The following is a 22,605-nucleotide window of genomic DNA, read 5'->3' on the forward strand; positions in this document are numbered from 1 at the left end:
AAGAGGGAAGATTTAGACTAGATATAAGGAAGAAAATATTTACCATGAGGGTGGTGAAACACTGGAGCAGGTTGCCCAGAGAGGTGGTAGATGCCCCATCCCTGGAACCATTCAAGGTCAGGTTGGATGGGGCTCTGAGCAACCTGATCTGGTTCAGGATTTCCCTGCTCATTGCAGGGAGGTTGGTCCAGATGACCTTTAAAGCTCTCTTCCAACCCAGACTGTTCTGTGATTCTATGAATATAAAATTGTATCCAAATTAATAAGCCCTGTCCCTGGGAAGGATTAGTTAGTTCAGGTTGGATGCCATTTTAACGGATTGATACTGCTTCTGGCTTGGGTGATGTGAACTCAGGTGTCTCTTCAGTGCAGGTTACAGCTTTATGACCATCGTGTGAAGTTAGTGCCCGAAGCTGGCCCTTAATTTTGTGTGAGTAGTCAATGAGTAGCTGTTAACACAGAAGTTTCCCTGCTGAATTTCATGGGCCTGTGCAAATAAAAGCGTTGGTGCAAATGACTCAGAATTGATGCTAAAAAAAAATTTTAAAAAAGGAAAGGAGGAAAAAAAAGAAATTAAAACTGCCGAGTGATGTTAAGAGTTTTAACTTGGTGCATAGTTTTTAAGGTAAGAATTGACATTCACTTAGGCTTAATTATGTAGCACTGTGAAAACCTCTAAACCTCTTGCAAAAGTGAACTGTCACAGCTTTCATACAGCTTAGTGAGGATAATACAGTACATTGCTGGATTGGGCCAATGCCTGCTAAGTGAAATAATCCTGCCCTGGACAAGAAGTTAATCAGTAGATTAGCAAATACTTAAAAAGTAAGTAAAAATGTAAATTATGTATATAATTGTTTTCCACAGCTGCAAAGATTGAACACTACAGCTAAGATTACAGGAATTTTCTTTGGTTTTAATAAGAAATTAGGTGTTTTCTGTTTATTCTGCCATTAAATGTAAAAAAAACCAACAAACCAAACCTAAAAAAAAAATGCCAGAGACAACTGTATGTTAATATGTTCCTGGGCGAGCCAACCCATGCACCTAATTGTACCTTCATGAAGCAATTTTTCACATCTTCAGTCCTTGAACTTCATATACATTAGCTTTCATCTGATTTACATATTAGTTCATAACTAAAAATCAACGTTGAGCGTGTCTTGGAAAGTCTTGAACTTTTTCAGACACCAGAGGAAGCAGTGTAAATTCTGTACTATGATTGAGGATGCTCAGTCCCTAACAGAGTTGTCTCCAAGGTCAAGAATTAGTTCTTAACCAACATCAGTGAAAAGGGTGAGAATAATTTAGCTGGAGTCAGACCTGTGTACAAAGAATTTGATTCTACCAAGACTTGTGCACACATCTGACTTCACACACTTGAAACAGCTCTCATGGCTGCCTATTTGAGTGAACCTAATCTGTTTAATTTAATCTTTGTGGGATTGGGACCTAAATGAGTATTAAAAATAAAAATAATTGGTTTGCTTAAGTTTCGATCCCATTTTTAATCAGCGGTCTGGAATTTCAGCTAGCGGAAATATAGTAGACACACAATATGCATTGAAATACATACGTTGCATTTAGTGCTGTAGAATATTAATTTTCTTCTTTGTTGAAGGGACTTCCCCCACCTCCACATCTCTCTTGCAAAGATTCTGCATCCTACATATAGACTGAGAGTGATAGGAGAGGAGTATGTCATGCTCCAACATGCACAACTTTTCAAACACTAAAAATAAATCAAAAGTTGTGTAAGTGGGTTTAGGCTGCCAATGAGCAGCCTGAACTTGTATCTTTCTTGTTTCTGCAGGTTTTATAAGCCTGTTCACTGAAATATTTAATGTAGAATAAATGCTTATTATAGCAATCTTTGATTCACTTGCTAGAGGTCTCATATACAGATAATGTAGAAGTTTTGAGGCCTAGTCTTTGGGGGGGCTCAGCACTTCCTGAGACCCCACCGTTTCCTGATGTATGGTACATGCAGCAGAACGGTGTGAGTCAGACTCCTCCAAATCGGCAGAGATCAAAATTAAGTCTAAGTTAAGTTAAGTGACTTGTTCTAGGATGCAAACCGGCATTTGAAGAGTGGCTGAATTGTGTCTGAACTCTCCTAAAGTGCCTTTTGGGTAGATGTACGAACCCAGCACTGATGAATCAGGGACAAACGGCCGGATTGTTAACAAAGTCAAAGAGAACTATAAAAAAATTCACACACACACATGCCCCCAGTAAGAAAGCCGATTAAACTAGTATAATCTTGTTGAAACAATCTGAAACTCCAGTGCATTTCTCTGTATCTCTGCATGGTGTCCATGCCTATACAGGAATATTTGCTTATTTGGATAATAACAGGATTAGGGCTCAGTTTTGTGAGAGGGGTTTTACTGTATTCATGTTTGCAAAGTGCAAGCAGTGCCGAGTTCCCATGACTTTTAAAGTAGATAATAGGTAATGAGAAGTAGAGCGGCACAAACCGGACCTCGTAGTCTTAAGAAACCAGTTCTCCGCTCTTCCCTGCTGGAGGAGGAAATCACTGGGGAGCCGGGCTGCGGGTGGACCCCACGATGCGGGTCCCTAAGAACGGCTCAGCCCGCACGGTCCTTCGCTCCGCGTGGCGCCCCGCGGGGCTCATTGTGACGTCGGCTGGTGGCCGATTCTGGCGTGCCCCCGACGGCAGGGCGCCGGGCTGGCTGCGCGGGGGCGACCCCCGGCCTCGCCCCCTCCCCGCTCTCCGGTAGGAGCGGACACGGGCTCCGCGGGGAGGGGGGGGCTGCACCCCGGCATCGCATGGGGGCTGCGGGCGTACCTCATACCGTATCTCTTGTCCCCGATGGGGACCCACGCTCGGCACCCGATGGGACGCACAAGCCCAAACTAAACTAATTGACGCGGGCTGCCAGCTGCTCAACGTCTTTTTTGTTTTAACGCGGGTAACGTAAACCTGTGGCTGACGAAGGCCGTGGGGCAAGTGCCGCTGGCCGGGGCTGCCCTGCGCGGGGTCCATCGCCGTTGTGCCCCGGGTCACAGATGGGGTTTGACCCCCGCCATGCCCCCCGGCTGCCGCGGGGAGCCGCCGCTCCGTGTTTGTTACCGGGACGACATTCCCGCTTCCCCCCGCCTCGCCGGCCGGGCCGGAGCTCAGGTGTGGGCCGGGGGCGCGCTCGGCGGCGGCGGGCACGGGGGGCGGAGGCGTCCGTCCGTCCGTCCGTCAGTCACGGCGGCGTCCCCGCCCCGCGCCCAATGGCGGCGCGGCCCCGCCCGCTCCGCTCCGCCCCGCCGTGTGCGCCGCGCCATGGGGTTACTGGCGGGCTGGGGGCCGGGCGGCGGCGCGCCTCCTCCTCCCGCGCACAGCCGGCCGGGCAGCAGTGGCCGGCACTGGGCGGCCTCGGTGAGGGCTGTCCTCCCGTCCCGTCCCCTCCCGGCCGGCCGGCGCCGCGGTGCCCATGGCGTAGCCGCCCCGCTGCGCGCCTGCCCCTCCCGGGACGCGGCGTGAAGGGACCCGTTGCCAGGTAGGTGCGGCGGCCGCGACCCCCCGCCCCGTCGGGCTGGGCTGAGGCGGTGGGTGCCCCGCGGGGATGCGCCGGCCGTCGGGGCGGTCGTCCCGCGACATGTCACCCTGCGCGGGGCAGAGCAGGGACGGCAGCGGGCGGCGGGAGGGTCCCGGGGGGGTCGCCGGCCTCCGCGGAGCTGCCGGGCTGAGAGGTGCGGGACGTGCGAGGGGCTGGGACGGGCAGCGTCCACGCGTGGGCGGTGAGGGGCTTGAAGCTGCCGCCGGTGCGGACCATGCGGGCTCCGTGGGAGAGTTAAGCGGAGAGCCGTGGGGTGGGCTCCTGGCGAGGGAAAGCTACAGGTGTCCCAGCGAAAATCATTTGGGTCAGGCTGGCTGGGACGTGCTGGGCAAGTTACTGGCACCGAGCGAATCCTTCACAGATACGAACCCCACCGTGCGTATCGGGGTCATGGTACCCTTAATGAGGCCAGCTGGGAACCTAGTAATGTACCAGCAGAGTGTAAATTTCAGTGTATGTCGGAATAATATAAAGGCCAGTATCGTGTCACTTTGGTACAATTTCATTGAGGAGTTGTTGACCGGTGGGATTTACCGTTGCATATTTTGCAGGGGATGTATTGTAGTCAATTCACTGCAGCCTTCTGAGCACATCACTCCTAGCAATAACAATAAGAGGCCGTTAAACTTAGATGTAAATGAAGTAACTTTTTCAACTTTCCCTGGTTTCAGATGCACTTGTAATTTAAAAGTTATCGTCAATGGTATGGGAAATGATACTTCTTGTCTTTTTCAAAAGAAAAGACTTCAGGTATTGCTGCATGTGTGGTTATGCCTGTTACGCTTGCTGTGGATGTAACCAGATGTAAATCTACTTATCGCAGTTCTACTAAGCTGTAGCTGTTATAACTGAATTGCTATTATTTATTATTTTCTTCTCAAATGCATGATCATCATCACAGTTCAATTTTGACAGAACCCTCTTCATAGGGTTTGTAACCTATTAGAGAGAGACTTGGATGAATGAGTGCCATGATTTTGTTCTAAGAAAGAAATTTACCTGGTTGTGTCTGTGTTTATACCAAGCTAAGTATTTATTTACTTTTTTTTTTTGGATGAGGCCCCCTTCTGGGAAGAAGGCACAAAGTGAGAGAGCCACCTGCTTTTTGGTGGTTTGTTGGACCAATTAGGTTTGGGTTACAGTGAGCCCTGTTGCTATTGTAGTTGCATACGCAGAAGACTTTAAAACTACACGTGTAAATACTACTTCTTCCAAAGACAAAATCTATTCATGTATCACTTCTTGCCGGGAATACTTTATTTCCCTTACAGTCTGCGTTTTTAACATGAATGCCAGGGACAATGTGAGTTGGTAGCTGGGTTTTAATTAGGACTGCACAGGTGTCCTGTCAAAGTATGTCCAATGAGAGTGTTAGCAAAATGTGAATGGAAGATACTTATTCATTTGAAGAGCTCCAGTTTAACCCCTGAAGGCTCACAGGGCTTGAATTCTAGCTGGGATGGAGCAGCTCTCGCTAGGACGGAGACCTCGGCTGACACCAGCTGCTGCAGCTGCTGCTCAGCGTTCCTGGCTGGCTGGGGGAGGAAGGGAGGGACGGGCGTTGGAGGGGGGGCAGGTTGTTGGCTTCCTTCAGTGAAGAGTCCTTTACTCTGAAACTTGCTTCCCCCAATTGTTTGCTATAGTCCAACCTTGTGAAGTTTAAAGTGACACTTCAAATTTTTCTCCTCTAGCATGCTTTCCCTCCCTGGGGAGGTCTTGTTTGGTCATTGATTTTGATGCATGTTTTGTGCGTCCAGAGCCTTATCTAGTCAGAGTATGTAACTGATACCTTCCACGGGTGTGATTCCTTTTAAAAATCAATCTTCAACTTTTATTCTCTGGTATGCAAACCATCTTTTATATACCCCAGCATCTTGATGCCTACCTCTAGGAACAGCGTTTTGAAGTTAATTGCTAAACCAGCAGGGGGAACACAAAACTTTCTATCTCTGAATTCTCTCTTCCTACTGCAGTTGCAATTTGCTAAAACCTCGGGCCTATACATTTGATAGTATTTCTTTAGAAGATGAATGTCAATTTACTTGCTCTAGGAGGCACGTCTCTCACTCTTCTGAATGGAATTTCTGTCGTAGCCAGAAGTGAACTTGAAAAAACATTAGAGGTTTATTTAAGTGAAGTATCTCTTTGAAGACGTTTGGGATGAATTAATTAAACCCAAGAAATGATATTTTGAGTAATCCCCTAAAGTTCTAGATAATGAGGTAGACAAAATATTTTCACAGTAAAAATATTACTGTATCACGTTTATGATTGTCTATAGAAATCTTGAGAACTAAAGTTGAGTTGCAAAAAAGTTGTATTCTCACAAGAAACTATTCCTAGTATTTAGGGTTTCCATAAGAGAGAATATTTTTAGATATTCTCTTAGGTTTTAAGAAGTCATTACTAGCTTATTTTTGTAAAGGTCAACTGACGCTCCCAGCATGGATCAATTATGATTTTTCTTTTTGATTTGTATTGGCGTAACAATTGATTACGTCTTTTGTGCTGGGAATGCTGAATGCAAAGGCTGCTGCCCAAGAAGGTTATCTGGATTACTTACGTTGATCCATATTGCTTTCTAGCCTGTGAAGTCTGATGCAGCCAAATGGCAAATACTTAAGGTATGGGTATACAAACAGATTGCTGAACGCTAAGTGAAGATGGGAATTTGCAGCATGTCAGCTATTCCCTGGTAAGAGCCAGGGAACGGGCTCTTACCCTGCAGTAAATATGAGAGATCTTTCACTGATGGTGGGTAAAAACATGCCTGGGAACGTTTGCCGTGGACTAGCCAGTCTGCGACTTATGAGTGATAACAATTGTGTATTCTCTCAGCCTTAGGTCTTGGAACGAGTGGAGACAAAATATAGTTCAATTGAAATTAACAGTTCTAGATCAGGTTTAAAGGAAGCGATGTAAGCTCTTCTGGTTCTGCAATGGCACTGACCACGTACCGAGGTGTTAAATGAATATGAATTTTCTTCCCCCATTGTTTCAGTGACCTGGTATGCACATATTCCAGTGGCCACGCATTCTTCTGTAAGAGCGTTACCTGGTGTTGCCTGATGCTGAAGGTACAAAAAGATGCATGGGAAATTCCATTGACGATCACCCTCGTCCATTATTTTTGTGGAATCACAAAACTTTCTCCCTTGTATGGTTCTCTGAGATGCTGAAGTACATAGTTTGTAAAGTCAAAGTGAGATTTCTGTTATAATGTTATTTGAAAATACTGCTAAAATTTTGCCTAATTTGTCTTAAAATTCTTTTATTTGATATCTCCAATAATATCCTGTTAACATTTAAGATATGAATTACCATGTCTTGGGCAATTTATTTAGATCTCGGAAAATACCGTGTGGGATACAGATTGCAATATCTCTGCAATCAAATTACTTTTGATCTAGTTCTACAAAATATTTGTGTATTATAAATAGGCACTGCTTCTATAGCAGTAACATTTGTGGTGATTAACAGCGGTGTGCTAGTTTCTAGCTGCTTCATGAATAGAAGCATGTTTTGCCATAAAAAACGTACTAGTGAAGAAGTAGTGCAATTGGAATTGCTTTATCCATAACTGTGGATTCGCATTTTTATGTGCTGGCAGTCATCCAATAGAGCAGCATTTCTTGCTCTCTTGCAGCAACAATTAACTCTATGGTAGCCAAAATGAAACAGATTTACACATCTCTGGAAATCACTGAAAGAGGGACTTTTATTTCCAGTCTGGCAAAATAGATTTTTTTTTAAAAAGAACATCCTTTATGACCTTGAGTATCTAAATAGTCAGATTTGTCAAGTTCAGCAGAGAACATTTTATATATTGCATTGAAAGTGTTATATTGTTGAATTGTACTCCTTACAAATAATTATGACTGGCAAAATATGCTAGTTTATGATGTATTTATAATGAAGTAAAAGAATTTATTGAGGAAAATGTGAAAATCATTATTTCATATTCATTCTGTGAATAGTACTTTAAAATGAGCTATATCTGTTTATCATTATCAAATTTAATTCCATTGTATTTAGCACTTCTCTTCAATAGTTTGTCTAATTTCAATACATTAGTTGGCCAAGTTCAGCTTTTTTTTATAATTTTTTCTTCCTGTTGCAACATGTTCTAAGACTTTAGGAGTCAGCTGGAAAAGGCCCCTCTTTTAAATAAGTTTAGTTGTGACCTTGCAGGAGACCTATTTAGATTGCAGGAGAAGAGCTTATCTAGAGGTCGTGGGTCTGAAACAGGTTAATTATAGAGCTAATGTGTATAGGTTGTTTTTCTGCAGAGAAGGCAATAGGGGTTGTGGTACATAAGGGAATGTTAACGATTCTGAAAAAGAATGGCAATTCACTTATACCCTGACTTCCTCTGTAAGCATAGGCATTTTCTGTTGGAAATCAGTGTAGGTTCATTGTGCGAGTCAGGGACAATAAAAAAATCCCCAAGCATCCAGTGAGCTTACTGTGTAGTATAGATCTGCTGAATACGTGTATTTCTTTGCCAAGAAGCTGGAGGTGGATTGAAGACTGCTATGTCCTCTTTTGTCTTATATTTATAGAAGTAATTTATTAGACTATTGCAGGATTTGACACAGTGTGACTGAGAGCTATGGTAGTATTTTATCACCAAACCAACACTTTGACAATTATTTGGGTGAAGCAAAATTGTGGTTTGATTTACAAAACAGCTGTTGTGGTATTTGAAAAGATGGGCTTTTTCTTCATTAAGGCTATTATGTTAATGGACGAGGTCACTCCTCCAATATGTACAGCTCGTGTTATGTGAAGGATTAGTTCCTCCCTCCAGTGTTTAAAATGACCAGTGTTTCTGAATACTTGTAGATCGGTTATTTGGTTCACTCCAGTGATGAGGTGCGGTGATTTCATTCTGGCATACAAATTATTTATATGAATATAGGGATTTATTGTGGCCTTCCATCTTCCTAAACTTACCCTCAAACTTACCTTTTTACAGTCTTCATGTATACGTTTAATACAAAATAATGAAAGAGAGGAAATTATATACGGTAAAAATTATACGTGAGAATATCCACATTCTGAGTGGAACATGCCAGTGATGTGTATCTTGATTGAAACAAATCCTCATCGCAGTGCTTATAAATGATAACTTTTTCATGAAAGAAGTTTTGCCTCGACCTGAACTGTTTCTCTGCCCAACAAATTAAATTACACTGGTTATTTGGCAGACGATTAGGGAGAGGGTAGATTACTCCTACACAAAGGGAAGCTCCTTTTGACTCATTCTTTTAACTGTGTAGCACTTTTAAGGTCTTCCCTATTTGTGTGGGAGAAGTTTCCTGTCTTACAGATGTGCATCTGAAAATTTAGTGGCTAGCAGCTAACTTTTGATAAACGTGTTTATCTTGTGTTCTTGTTTAGCAACCTGAAGAAATGATCTATTAGTCTACGTGCTTTCTAGAGTATGCCTTAATTTAGAGAGTAAAATTCAATACAACTCTATTTTCTCCAAAACGTGGTTTTTATAATGCATGCGCTTATCTTTATAGTACCTTGTAGTTAATATTTTAACCTGTTAATTTACATCTTGTAGTATCTTACGGCCAGTGGTAGTGGGGAGGGCTGACTTGTATCCCCTCATCCAAATCCCCTGTAGTGGGAAACGCTGGTTTTCAATCCAGTTCAATTTGCGGACCACCTCCCCCGACTCCTGCCCTCGCCAAAGAGGACTGCATCCTTATATAGTGAATTTATGCTTAGTGCCGTAGTCTTGCTTTTCATTATTACTCCTTGTGGGTTTCTCACCATTAACCCAGAGAATTTTGTGTATTTGTAGGCCATGGTTTCAAAAACACTTTTCTAAATGTATAGAGGTCATTTCAAGATTTTTAAATCCAACAGAGATTGATTTAGTTTTTTTCCTGGTAGGAAGGTTTCGGGTAGAATATTTCTAGATACAATTCTAAGGTTTTGCAGTTTAGTCTTGAAAAAATAACAGTGTCAAGCATTCATTGACAGAATAATTTGCTGAAATCTTTTACCCTGAGTGGAAGAGGCCTTGCCGAGTTGTTGGTAACTTTCCACCCTGCTGTGTCTCCCGCTCCACAAGGAGATGCCTTCCCTAGGGTTATATCTGTCTTGATAGGTACATTAGAGCTGTTATCTGTTTAGTTTAGGTGTGCAATTAGAAACTGAGCCAAGTAAAACTTAAGATAAATGACATTTGTGTGAGGTTGTTGGCTGCTACTGTGTTTGTGAAGAGTAAGATAGTCCAGTGCCAGGAAACCTATTCTGTTTCCAATTAGAAACCATAAAAAAAATAATTAGGCCAAAGAAGTTTAACTATGAGGAGGAAAGGCTGTAGAGATTTGTTTCATGAATTTATGATCATCTTCAGCCTGAAGATTCCTATGCACTAGAAATCTTTTTGTTTCAGGGCAAAGTTTTCAGAAGCAGCAAGTCCTATTTAAGAAATATGAGCCTGGTTCCTGTTAGTTGTGTTGAGATATTACTGGTTGAGTTTGTTTGGAATCTGAGTTTTATTTAAGTGTAGATTTGACACTCACAGATTTCTTGGGCTGCTGTGAAAAAGTTAACCCAATCTTTATGTTTGTACATTTGTAGAACTCTCCGCCTTTTTCCTTCTTCTGCTACCTGAATGTTCATCTGGAAGATGGCATATAATTGTGCCACTGGTATTCCCTGGTAAGAACAGTGAGATTTTTTTCATCCATCTTCCAACTAGAAGACGGAAGCAGAACTGCTGAAAGTAGTGTTGTCCTTCTAGGTAGATCTTATGGGGGGGCTGCTGTGGCCGTGTTGAGGTGCTGTTATGACTCTCTTGCTTGTGAAAGAATAGAGTAACTGCGAGTTGCACAGAAAATATGTGGCTGAAGCTGGTACTGGACTGCAGATTGCTTGAGCCATTATAGCATAAGAACTGTACAGCATCCCAACACCGTGTTTCCTCCACTGCCTTTAGAGATGCTCTCATGTAGGGTGTCCCCGAGGGTTCTATGTTAAAGTAGAAAAGTTCTGATTCGGTACTGAAGTTACAGGCAGGGTGTTGGTCCTGTTAAACTCTGTCTTCAGTGCCACGTGCACTCCTTTTTGTAGAGATTTGGTAACCTCTAGGAATTTCTGCTGTTGTCAAAAAGGAATCTGTTCCAGTCCCCTTCTTGTGGAAGAGTCTTGTGTACTCTTTCCACTAAAAGACTCCTGAATGCACTTCCTTCCCGTCCACCTATTGAAACCCTCCTACATCCTGATCCTGTACAAGGCTATTCTCTTGTTTACGCTTGGTAAGCAAAACCTTGCCCCGTAGCCCGTAAAGATTCAGCTGCATACCTCCTTGTGTTTGGGGGAAGGGAAGTCCTGGGAACATACAACAGAATGAATTTTATCGTGTTTTTGTAAACTGTCTCTTGCTTTTGTGCTATATTGCGCAATGATTATTCAGCTGAAACTTCCACAGTGTCTGGTGTCTTGACTTTATTTTTCTGATCTAAACTCACAGCAGTTCAAGTCAGGTGATTTAAAAAAGTGTTGGGAAGCTTAAGGGAATGTTGGTTATGAAATGATACTGGGAATAGATACCCTCATCCAAACCGGAGCTTCATGCCAGCTGTTGGCAAAATAGGTACCAGGTAACAAAACCAACCGCAGTAAACCGTTATTAAAAAGGTGGAATGGTTTCACATCTCTTATGGACTCACTTGTGTATATTTTGTGGCTTCCTGTAATTTGGCAGGCTACATTGTAATACGTTAATAAGAAAATAAATAAACAAAATGTAAAACAAAAGTCGCATGGAATAGAGGGGCACAATTGCTAAATGGCATGAAACATCTTCCCTTGGCACTTGTCCAGTTCCCATAGCCTTTAACTGTGACTTGTTGAAATGTCCCATTACAAGCACAGCAGCATGTGAACTGCAGGACATCAGAGTTACTTTTTCCCTGGGCTTTTGATATGTCAAGATTTTTAGTTTTATTACTATTCATATATTCCCTGAAAACGAAACCACTTTGTTGTTTCTAAAACAGAGTCTGTCCCCTTAATAGTTTATGAATAAGTTACTGTTTCGAGTTCTGAATGGTGGAACTTCATGTATATGCCTTAGACACAGGCATTAAAAAAAATCCATACAAATTTTCAACCCCACATTAATATTTGCTAACCCTATTAGTCAGCTTTCTGACCTGTATGTGTGCAAATCACGCAGAATTGACAGAGGATAAATGTCATCTAATAAAAAAGAAATCTGCAAAATACATATTTAATAGGGCTAGGGTTATAAACAAACTCTCTCGAAAACTGTTCTATTCCTAAGTTTATAGAACTGCTCATGTAGTTAACCATTTGTGATTTTTTTTCTTACTGAGCTTGGATATACTGGATGACAAATGAGTGCCTTTTTTTCTTATGCATGGGATGCATGTATTCATTGCATTCGCATAGGGAACCAACGAATAGGAGGAAAACTGGTTAAATAAGTTAAATGGTTGCCATGCGTAAAACAAACAAACAAAAAGTGAAAAAGCTTTGGCTGTGAAGGCCTTCTTGGATGGCCTAGAAACTTGAGTTCACGTTGCTATGGCAAAACAACACAAAGGGACAGATCCTGCTGGCTTCGCTCAAGTGTCCCCATTCACTTTGGTGGGACTTGTAATGTGACTTAGAGGAAGATGATTTCTGGCTCGCTTTGGTAGAGAAGTGTTTGTTAGTGTTGTAGAGAGCTGCGCAACCTCTGGCACCATGCATGGAAAGAGGAGGGAATTACCAGCATCCATGTCGATAAGGAGGAGAGGAAGTGGAAGTTATTCTTCAGGCAGTAAAGGAAAAGGTTAGACAACGAGGAGGATAGAGTTAAGGCAAGGGAAGAACTTGTATGGGAAAGGTAGGTGGTGATTAAAGAAACAGATGGTGAGTATTGGGGAAAAGGCTTAAGGAAACAGAAATAAAAGAGGAAAATAAAGCAATAAGAACTCAATTCAGCAGTAAATGTGGCAAAGTCCTGTGCTGTAGAAGCCTTTAATGGGAAACAGAGACACCCCCGTGGCTGTGGCCACCTGCAGGCATGTATATTGCTAGGTTGGACTGTGTAGAGCAGCTTTGAAAAAGTAGGCAAAAATAAATTTGCCAGGAGAAGAAAAGTGGGTAAAAATTCAAGCTTAGGAGACCACTGATCTCAAGAAGAGTAATATATAATAGGTATTTTGCTAGAGGTACAGTGAGTAGAAAGGTACTCAAAGGTGTTCTGAAGACAGAGCTCAATGCTAGGGCTTATATTCAGTCATTTTCATTTTACTTCAAGGACTTTAAAGCAGAGTCCTGTCCCCTTTTGGGAGAGCAGTAAGCAGGCGTGGGGATGGATGCCTTTCTGCTGGTGACAGAACAGCGCAGAATGCTGATGTCTCAGGAACAAGTCATCCATAGACCACAGAGACTTCTGTCATGGGAGCTCCTGTCAGCGAGGGCTGGGAAATCCTTAGGGTAAAGGTGGTTTTTTTTAAAAGTAAGCAGCATGCTTCTAACTTCTGAATTCTGTGGTCATGTTGTAGTATTAAAGGTGATACTTAATTCAAAGGATAGCTTTAAAAAAATCCACAAAAGACTGGGATTCTGAGGAAGACAAGTAGCAGATTTTTACAAAGAAGAAACATTTCAGTTAATGAAAGCTTCAGTAGTGTACTGAAGTGATCTGTGTTTTGTGCTTACTGCTGCTGCCTCTAACAAAGTCAGATTTTTTTAAATACCATCGAGTTGAGCGTTTGTTGTCATCTAGCTTGGAGTAGCAATGAGATCTGTCCTTCTGTGGCTGGCCATGCTCACAGGCTGGTCGGCGCGTCCCAGTGTCCTCCAAAAGCCTCCTATTTTTCACTGGTTTCTAGCTAAGCTTTATGCATTAAAATTCTCATGGACATTAGAGGCTCCTACTTTAAACCAAATTAAAACCTTGTACCTTCCTCCTCTTCTTATCCTTGTGTACTTCAAAATGTGTTTTCCCCCCTTCCGCTCCCCAAGTCTTCTTTCAAACCTAATAAAATCGAGTAGTAGTAAGATCCTTCCTGATGTTCCCAGTAGTGCTCCTTCCTGATTGCATCTGCAGAATTATACTTCTCAACAAAACAGGCTCTTTTGTGCTTTTTAGACCTTCACTTTTATCAGGACTAGTGGCCTTTATGACAACAAACGTCAGTGAAAATGACCCCAGCAGGCCGTGCCTCTTAGTGTGCAATGGCTCTGGCTGCAGACACTCTCTTTTGCCAGCCTTTCTTGCAGCCTGTAGTAGTATAAAGCACTGGCCTGAAAACAGTATGTTTAGTAAACCCAAAGCTCTCATGTCATCTTCTCTTCCTCATTAGGATTTGATGGTTATACTTTTAATATGCCCTTTTGTGACCTCAGTTACAAAAATAGCTACCCAGATATACCCCAAAGGAAAAGATGATTCTCTTGGAAATTTCTTTTGAATCTCAAATTGACTAGCAGTTTTGTTTACTTCTTGGATAAATAGTTTAGGTTCCAATCCCTTTGCACAGCTTTTTTCTTATTTCAAAGGAAGTGTCTCTGTATTCTGTGGGCTGCCTCAACTTTTCCTAGTTTTCAGGTTTCACATGTTCTTCTAGTGACAGCAGGTTTCACACTGAAGCAAAATCTGGCATGTTTTGCACCACAGATGAACTTTTCTCACCTACTTTCTTATTCGTTTCTCTTTGGTACTGTCAGATAATAGCAGCTTCATAGCTGACTTCCATCACAGTTGAGGATGAACAGGTTTTCCAGAATACTGACAAACTGCCTGCTTAATGGGTTTATTCTTAAATGAATTGTTAGTAGCATTTTTGCCTGTGATTTCTGACTTGAATTGCTGCTGTATAGCCGGCAGTCTGGATATCATCCATCCCAACTTCCCAAAAGTCACTGTCAGTTTGTCACCTTTTCACATTATCTTTCATTTGCCCTCCTTTTTAAATTTGTGAACGCTTATCTTCAATCAAGTGAGCCCTTTCTTTAGAAGGATCTTCCTAATTTTCATTTAAGTCTCTGTTATTCACCCTTCACAAGCTGGCAGAGTTGGAGTAGAAGCCTAGGGCTTTTGGATCGCATACTGCATGCTCCGGGTTATATGAGTTATACCTTGTAAATGTTATCGGTCAGTGGGTTGTGCTAGGAATCAAATCATTTTAGTTTTTACATACAGATGCAAATGTATATGTATTCTCTCTCCCTTTTAAACCATCTCTCCCAAATCGAAGTCGAATTAAAACTTGGCCTTTTAACGTACCTAGGGGGGCGGCATGGAATGGGATTCTCAGCCGCTCTCAGCAGCATCACTGTACCTCCAGTTCTTTCCATGTGCTCCCTATTTTGCATGACTGTGTGCCTTATAAAAATGTCACGGAAGAATGAGAGGTTTGTGCTGATGGACGAGTGATCTAAGTAATGTATTTTCCTACTTAGTGTATTACTGAGTGTTTGTGCTGTAGCTGCTCTTTTTCTGGTTTCTCTTTTGTTCATTGCCCATTTCCACATACGGTATCTTGCAGGACATTACGATGGTCTGTTACAGCTAACACTGGCTAGAAACCTCATGATTTTGCTGTATTTGATCACTTTTCTTTATGGCAGCATTTAAAAATTGAGTTAGCAACCAAATACTCTCCCTGAGTAGATTTAGATTTCTTTTCATCTAGAGAAATAGCAACAAATGATTCCAGCTAATGTTTGACTTCCCAAATGATGTTCAATATCTGTCATAAATTCCTTATGGCTTGCTGTTTTGGCATTAAACCTGTTTGATTTGGATTTCCATGTTCAAAAACTTCTGTGTTAAAGGATTGTCCAACGCTCTTGTCAGCAATTTATTATTTCTGCTTAATAAAGGTTGGCCATAATTTACCACAAAGCTCAGTATCCCTCATGGATTTGAGGGTTTAGCTATATAACCTTACACTCTTGGGGGACATGAGAGATATCTAGGAACTCATTGAATGCTTCCAGTAGGTTCAGGATGAATAATTTTTACAAGCCTTGTAAATTGCCCAAGGAACCCATCATTTTCTGAGGTTTTTCTGTTTTGAGCTGTCTGTAGCATTGGTTTTGTGTGTGTCTTAATGCTTTTCCAGAACTTTTATTTCTTGAAGATGAACTCATCTTCTACAAAATGTCACGGAATAAAACTTGAGGTAAATCATGCTTGTTTGGGATTTTAGGGTGGACCGTTGCAGCTTTATGAGTCTGTGTTGCTTGTCTTGCTATTAACGATAGAACTTCACTGCAGTGTCTTGTTTCCTCAGTGGTGTTGTGTGGCAGTGTTGCAGTCTCACCTCATGTTTTTTTAAATGTATTGATCCCAGCAAGCAGTGGAAAGAATAGTTGGTGCCAGAGGACCTGTAAGTAATAAAACATTCAACTTCAGTAACAGTGATACATTTTTAAGATGGAATAAGCAAAATAATACAGAACTGATGATGTTGAATGATGCATAAGTAGGTATTTATTTCTCGAAACATTTTTTTCCTCTTAGATTAATTAATATTTATTCCTAAATTCAGGACCAGTTTTAAAAAGGACAATGTGTGGAAGAGAACAAAAATGCTGTTTGGGTTTGGTGGGTTTTTTTTGTTTTTTTTTTTTTTTTTGCGGCTAAGGCTATTTTGAACGTCCCAGGATATTAATTTTTGAGGTCAAGGTTTTAGGTTAGTAGGACTAAGTATTTTCACAGATACTGCCAGTCTCATATAATTTAATTCTGATGCAAAAGAATTTCCAGTTTGGGATATCTAATCATACATTAATCATACATAACTTTGTGAATAGCAGATGCCCAGATCTTGTTTGCACTGTACAAAGTGATAAGCGTACCTCTTCCAAGGCAAGAGTTACCTCCTTTTCCCCAGATTGAGTGCTAGTAGGTAGAAGATAAAGATTACTAGGTAGCATTACTGGAGTCACTACTCCCTAGGGGTTTCCTTCATTGACTACTGGTGTCTGACAATGTTTCTAAGGCACTGGAAGGGAGGCCATGAGGAGTTACAGGGGGAAGAACCAGTTACAGAGTTTTACAGAGTTTCAACCTAAAATATCCTGTGTCAAAAGCAAACGGGAAACAAAAGCAAACGTGCTTCTTACATGGGAAGCTGAGCTTGAAAGTCACCTGCATGAAACCCCAGGTTGTGATTGATCTCCAGCGCATTCCTCGCCCCTGCCGCGTTTCTGTCCCGCAGGAGTGGGGTGTCTGGGTGCTCCTGGCCACCACAGGGGTGGGACCTGGTGGCACCTGGGGCACCGCCGGGACCGCTCAGAGGAGCTGGGCGCTGAGGGAAGGATCTGCTGGAGGCCGTAGTTCTGGCCTTGGCCACCAACAGCCCTTTCTTGGTGGGTGGCTGCAGCTCCCCCCCGCACAGGGCGGTGCTGTCACTGCCTGACAACCCGCGGAGAAATTCTGCAAAGGAGTTTCTGGTGTTTTCCTCGTAGCCGTAGGAGTGCTGTCAGCAGGTATTTTGGAGTGCTGGTGTACGTGCAGGTTTCCCTTGTGCAGACTTTTGGCCGTGCACAGCATGGCACAGGCTGCACAACAGAAACAGAACCTTTTGTGTAACCACCTTTTGTCTGACTTTGTACTTCATTCCGTTTTAGTGTCAGCAAGAACCTTTTAAATGGTATTCATGTTGTCCTGGTGTAGATTTTGGTCCTGACTCAGCATTTGCTATCACTTAGCCCTGTGATGGTTGTTTGCAATTGCTGGCATTGCTTTGTGATGAACGTTAGTGGTTCACCTTCTGCTCCTGAAGGCTGGTAGTGAAGTAAAGTAGATAAGATTTTTATTTGATTGAATACGATACCGGCTTTCTGGTTCCTTACCTGCTTGGTCTGTAGTCTCATTCTAGACATCTGGATGATTGAGAGTAGATTTAAAAAACAAAACAAAACAAAACAAAAAAAACCTCAACAAAACACCAGTCCCCACCCCAAAAAAAAAAAAAAAGTGGAAAAGGATATTGTGCATCTAGTGTTTCCCCTCAGAAATCTGCAGCATGCATTCTGGGGGCAGAATTTTTAATGTTTTTAATGCCTGCAGGCGTCAGTTGTATCGTCATTTATTTGTATAGTACGTTTAAGTTGTTTTACTGACCTGGTATATTGTGTCTTGAAATCTCTTAAAATAAAGATTCTGAACAGCTTTATATTTATATTTAGTGTCAAGTGGCCTTAAAATGTTTTCAAAATTTGTGATACTGAGAAATGATGACTTAAATTTATTGTTCTACCCGTAAACCAGCTAAAGCACATGTGAAACACTTTCTCCATGGGATAGTAAAGGTAGCAGCAGATAAATAAACAAACAAATGTTTATATATCCCAGAGAAAGTCTGAATACTTAAAGTAAACATGTCTGAGGCTACGAGTACCATTGGCAGGCTTCAGCAGGACTTCAGTATGAGTTGATAGAAAGGACTCTGGGATTTCACTTCCAAGCAGATCACAACTTGCACAATGTGTAATAGGAAAGAGCAACAGCTGCAAAGAAGTGCTGAAATACAGGGGGGAAGGGGACTAAGCGGTCAGTACCTTGTGTATCTGGCAATATAAAATCCACTCCTCTAGTAGTCCTTTAAGAAAGAATTCTGTTTCTCTTGCTACAAGAGAGATAATTTTAAATGTCCAGTAACATTTCTGTAAGTTGTATTAAAACTGTACTTTTACTTCTTTCTGTAGGCAATTAAAAGTCTGGAAGATTTGATTTCAAAACATACCACAAATTTCAAAGGAAGCAAATCTACATGAAGAGCTACAAAGGGAGTTGATTTGAGAAGATACAGCGCTTGCAAAAATGTCTTCAAGTTGTGTGACTTCAGTGTTTGCTTTGATGATTTCGTGCTTTGCAGCTGCAGGTAGGTGGCATTATGTAAATCATACACTCAGTGTAACTTATTGTATATATTCAGAATTATTGATCAAAAATACTTTTTCATGCTGGAAAAATGTAGGTCAGCTAAACTTTATATTTACGACTAGGTTTTATATAAAGCTATTGTGATCATAACTGCTCATATGGTGATCTGAGAAACAATGCTGTTCCTATAGGAGTGTTTTCTTGCACCTATATTCCCCCTTAAAAGTCATTAAAGAACTGCAGTGGTAATGTAAATTATTTTGGTAATTTCTTTATTTTAAAGAAAGGCAATTGCATGGTGCATATATATTATAAAAGGGAAGGTTGCTATGGAAGCCTTTGGGAATGGAAGCAGGGTAGCTCTGCCGGCGTGATGCTGAGGCCAAACTATTAGCTCTGTCAAGAGGCTGGATTTATTACCCCGGGTGCAGGGTTGTGCTGGGGAAGCTGAGGTAGGGTCTCTCTACAGGTGGGCTGAAAGGGTGTACCACCTCGGCTCAGTGCTGCCTTCGAGGTCTATAATCTGAAATTAAGGCCTGATTATTTTTAGTTCATACAAAGAAATTTCTGACAGAATCCTATAAAGCTTCCTAACAGGTCACCGATTCCATCCATCCTTCCTGCCCTGTTGGGATAAATCTCACCTCGGTCATTCCTGACAGCTGTCTAATCTGTTTTAAAGTTGTCAGTGGTGATGGTCAGTGTTACTGGAGATCTCACAGGTTAGGAAGATGCATTGCCATTTATGGGGATTGTTCCTACCCCATGTGTTGTCCTAGATAGGGATTTTTAAAACAGCGTGTTGCAATAACTTGTGACTGGGAAAGGAAAGATCTGTAGAGTTCAAGTACCTAGCTTATATTGTAGTTTCTTCAAGTGCTGAAGTGATTCTTCTCGGTATGTTTGTTTGTCAAAGTTCTTCCTGTGGTTGCAAGGGGAAGCCTCTTATGTGTCCAGCCTGCATACAGCGCGGGTCGTTGGAGGAGAGGCCAAGTGGATATACAGTCAGTCAAAATGAGGTAGTGGGAAAAGTGGACAGATGGCCTGCTTAAATCTGAGATGTCCTCACCGTGGAAAAGATGACCAGCTTTGGAAGAGACAGGGCTGAGCAATTAAATGTGTTACAATTTGGCTTCTTTTCATCGTCAGCACGGAAAATTGTGTTGTTTCAAGCCCTCAAGCCTTGTGGGACTATCTCTTGGGTTGACCTTCTGAAGGCATCTATCCAGCATTAGTAACTTTGATTATTTAATAGTACATGATGCTAACATTTTGCAATAGCTTCATTACAGATGAACTTTCAGCAATACAGGGTGTGTCTGAGTGTGTCTGTGGCTTGAGCTGAGGATATGAAATGCTGGTCTTGGCTGAGAAGAGCGATTACTTGGAGCGAATCCAAATCACTATACATGTGTAAAAATCTACTTTAAAAGCAAGTGCCAGTGCAGAAAATAAAAACTGTTTTAATTGATCACAACCACAATTCCATTTTGCTGCTGAGGAGACTGCTTGCCTAAGAAGTCAGTTTACCTCTTAACGCTGGCTTTTATTAAAACCCACTCATTTAAAAGTGTTATCAAACATAGTACTACTATTAGAAAGTTATTCAGCGTTCAGAAACCTTAGCATGTCTGTCCTGAAGTTTATTGTGGTTTTTTGGTTTTACTCCCCAATTCTGTGTTTTCCTCTGGCAGCTATTCTTGTAACAAACTCTTAGAGAGCGCTCTGGCCTTGGATTTGATCAGATGCTTTATTCATAAGTAGAGTCATAGAATTATTTTGGCTGGAAGGGACCTCTGGAAGTCTAGTCCAGCCCCCTGCTCAGAGCAGGGCTAACTTCAAAGTTATTTCTTTCTTGGAGACCGATTCTTCCCACTATGTGCATGGGAAGAAGATAGCTGAAGGGAGTAGAAAGGGTCACAGTTCATTAGGGGAGGTGAGGAAGCACTATCGTTGTGGTTTCTACCTGTGCCTATCCTGTGGGGTTTGATTTTCTTCCACGCTTTTTATTTTTGCAATAAGTTCTTAATGAGAACAACTAGTTAATGTCCTTTACAGAGTATCATGAGTACAGTAAGATAAGAGCAATAAAGAACTGATGGACTCTGATGAAGGAGAGAGAGATTGAGAGATCTCCAGCAGATATAATTACAACTGAGAAAGGACGGCTCTCTGAAGGTTATTTAGATAGAGCTTTTGCAACGTTTTTCTGTTAGTAGTCACCGAGTCCTGTTAACCCAAACAATTATGCTTTAAATGCAGGGAGTTTGTGGCTCTAGGTGGAATACAGGTGGGAGCAAGCAATGTGTTCTAGTCGTGTGCAGAAGAAGCTGTGGCAGATGCCCATGAGCTATTGTCAACGTGATGGCCAGGGTACCGCAGGCTTGGCTCTTAATTGCCAGTGTACAGAACCCGCGCTTTTTCAGGCATGAACCATTAACATACTAATATAAATAAAACTGAGGAGTATAAATAAAACTAAGATGTATAAATAAAATCCCGGCGTGCCTGTGGTGAGGCCTGGGGGAGGCAGGGGGCAGCATGCCACCTCCCTAGGGTGTTGATTTTTATATAGAGAGCCTTTTTCCAGCTTACTCTTTGTTTCTGAAGTAGTGAGGCTGCTGCAGGAGAGCACACCTTTCTTTTGTTTGCCAGTCCCACACTGACACTCCTATTATTGTCTAAGTTTTGTTGCTAACTTTCCAATATCTTCATCATTGTTATCCCTTCAGATACAGGTGATGTTCTAGACAGAATCTGTGGGTTTTGTTTGTTGGTTTTTTTTTTCTTTCCATTTTTGCTTTTTAGGGAACTAATGTGTTAAATATATCTCAAAAAAAAAAAAAAATCTGAGTTAGATGACATGATGCAGAGATGCATATTCAAACCTGAGCCACAAAACTGCATGTTTTTCATCCTAATAGCTTAAAGAATATATCTCACTAACTTTGCATTGAAAATAGTCTGTATAAATATTCAAAGAATACTTGTCTTTTTCTCTGCCTCCTCTTACAGCTTGGATGTTTGTAGCTAGATGCTTATGTGAATCTGTTTTACTTTTAGCCTTGTACGTGGATTTCTTGTAAGCTCATATTTACACAGCTTCAATTGTGCAGAAAAATACTGCAAGGAAAACCTTGATTACTGTGAGATTTTTCTTTCCCATGGAAAGTCCAAGGCGGGATGGAGAGGAGAACTGCTGGCAAGCTACCTGCCTGTCTGAAGGAAATATGTTTTTGAAGTGGGCTTAAACTAAGGTCTGGCAACCTGCAGTAGGAACTCCGCACAAACACTCAGAACTGCACATGTTACAGCCTTGGATAACCTCATAAGCAAGTCTGGCTTTGTAGTCTTGGGAGCAAAAATATTTTGTCCTAATGTGGCTTAAATCAAAGGCTGAAACATATTTAGTTTACTTGCTTGCAAATTTGTGCAGTTGGGTGCATGATGTATCTCTTGATAAAATGTCTTAGAGGGCAGCTGAAACACATACCTGGCCTAGACCCTGGAGCCAAACCTTCAACAAGATAGGTTCTTCCATGAAGGAATGGCAAATTTTTTTAAACTTCTTTTTTTTCCCTTTTTCTTTCCTGCCTTATTGTTCAGCTGGATAGGAGGGTGATATAGCCTGCAGATCTGCACTGGTCAGGGCTCTCATTCCAGCCTTCTGGGGTAGATCCTCCAGTGGTGCAAATCGTTCCTGCTGCTGACAAAGCAGTGCAGCCGTGGCATCTGACACCAACCAGAATTTGCCCATGCAACTATGTTCTGTCTTGCTCAACCCCCCTGGTATTTGGTGTTGCCTCTGCTTGCTTTGTAGACACCTTTCATCTTGTGACAGTGTTTCATAGGTGTCCTCAGGCTGATGGAGAGACTCTAAGAATTGGACACCTTGAAGATTTTACCCATTTTCTGTAATACTGAGCTTAATGGTTTATCTGCTGACATTAGGTCTGTCTTTATGGTTTTCTTTCAACAGCTCTTTATTCCCTGATTCTCTACTGTATTGTTATCCTAGTTTGTTTGTTTTTTATTTTCTTGCTACATACTTGTTCTTATAAGTAATCTTAGGTTGTTCAGAGCACGTGTGCTTCATTTTCAATAAGGCTGTTTGCTTGTAAGCTAATGTATCTTTTGGATCTGTGC

At 41.8% G+C, this 22,605-nt stretch overlaps 1 protein-coding gene across 3 annotated transcripts in view; it reads left to right on the forward strand.

Annotated features, from left to right (window-relative positions):
• The first annotated feature begins 3,338 nt into the window (after positions 1–3,338).
• TGFBR3 (transforming growth factor beta receptor 3) overlaps positions 3,339–22,605 on the forward strand; it is a 124,560-nt gene continuing 105,293 nt past the window's right edge. Inside the window, exons 1-2 of one of the 3 annotated variants that reach the window (XM_054211370.1) lie at positions 3,339–3,515; positions 18,282–18,457. In XM_054211370.1, coding sequence (XP_054067345.1) covers positions 18,397–18,457 — 61 coding nt within the window. In that variant the 5' untranslated portion in view covers positions 3,339–3,515; positions 18,282–18,396. Of the gene's footprint in view, positions 3,516–4,301; positions 4,326–18,281; positions 18,458–22,605 lie in introns of those variants that run through there. The other 2 variants (XM_054211368.1, XM_054211369.1) reach the window with 2 other exon arrangements.

This window comes from Rissa tridactyla, chromosome 8 (assembly GCF_028500815.1).
Source record: "Rissa tridactyla isolate bRisTri1 chromosome 8, bRisTri1.patW.cur.20221130, whole genome shotgun sequence".
NCBI classification, from domain to species: Eukaryota; Metazoa; Chordata; class Aves; order Charadriiformes; family Laridae; genus Rissa; species Rissa tridactyla.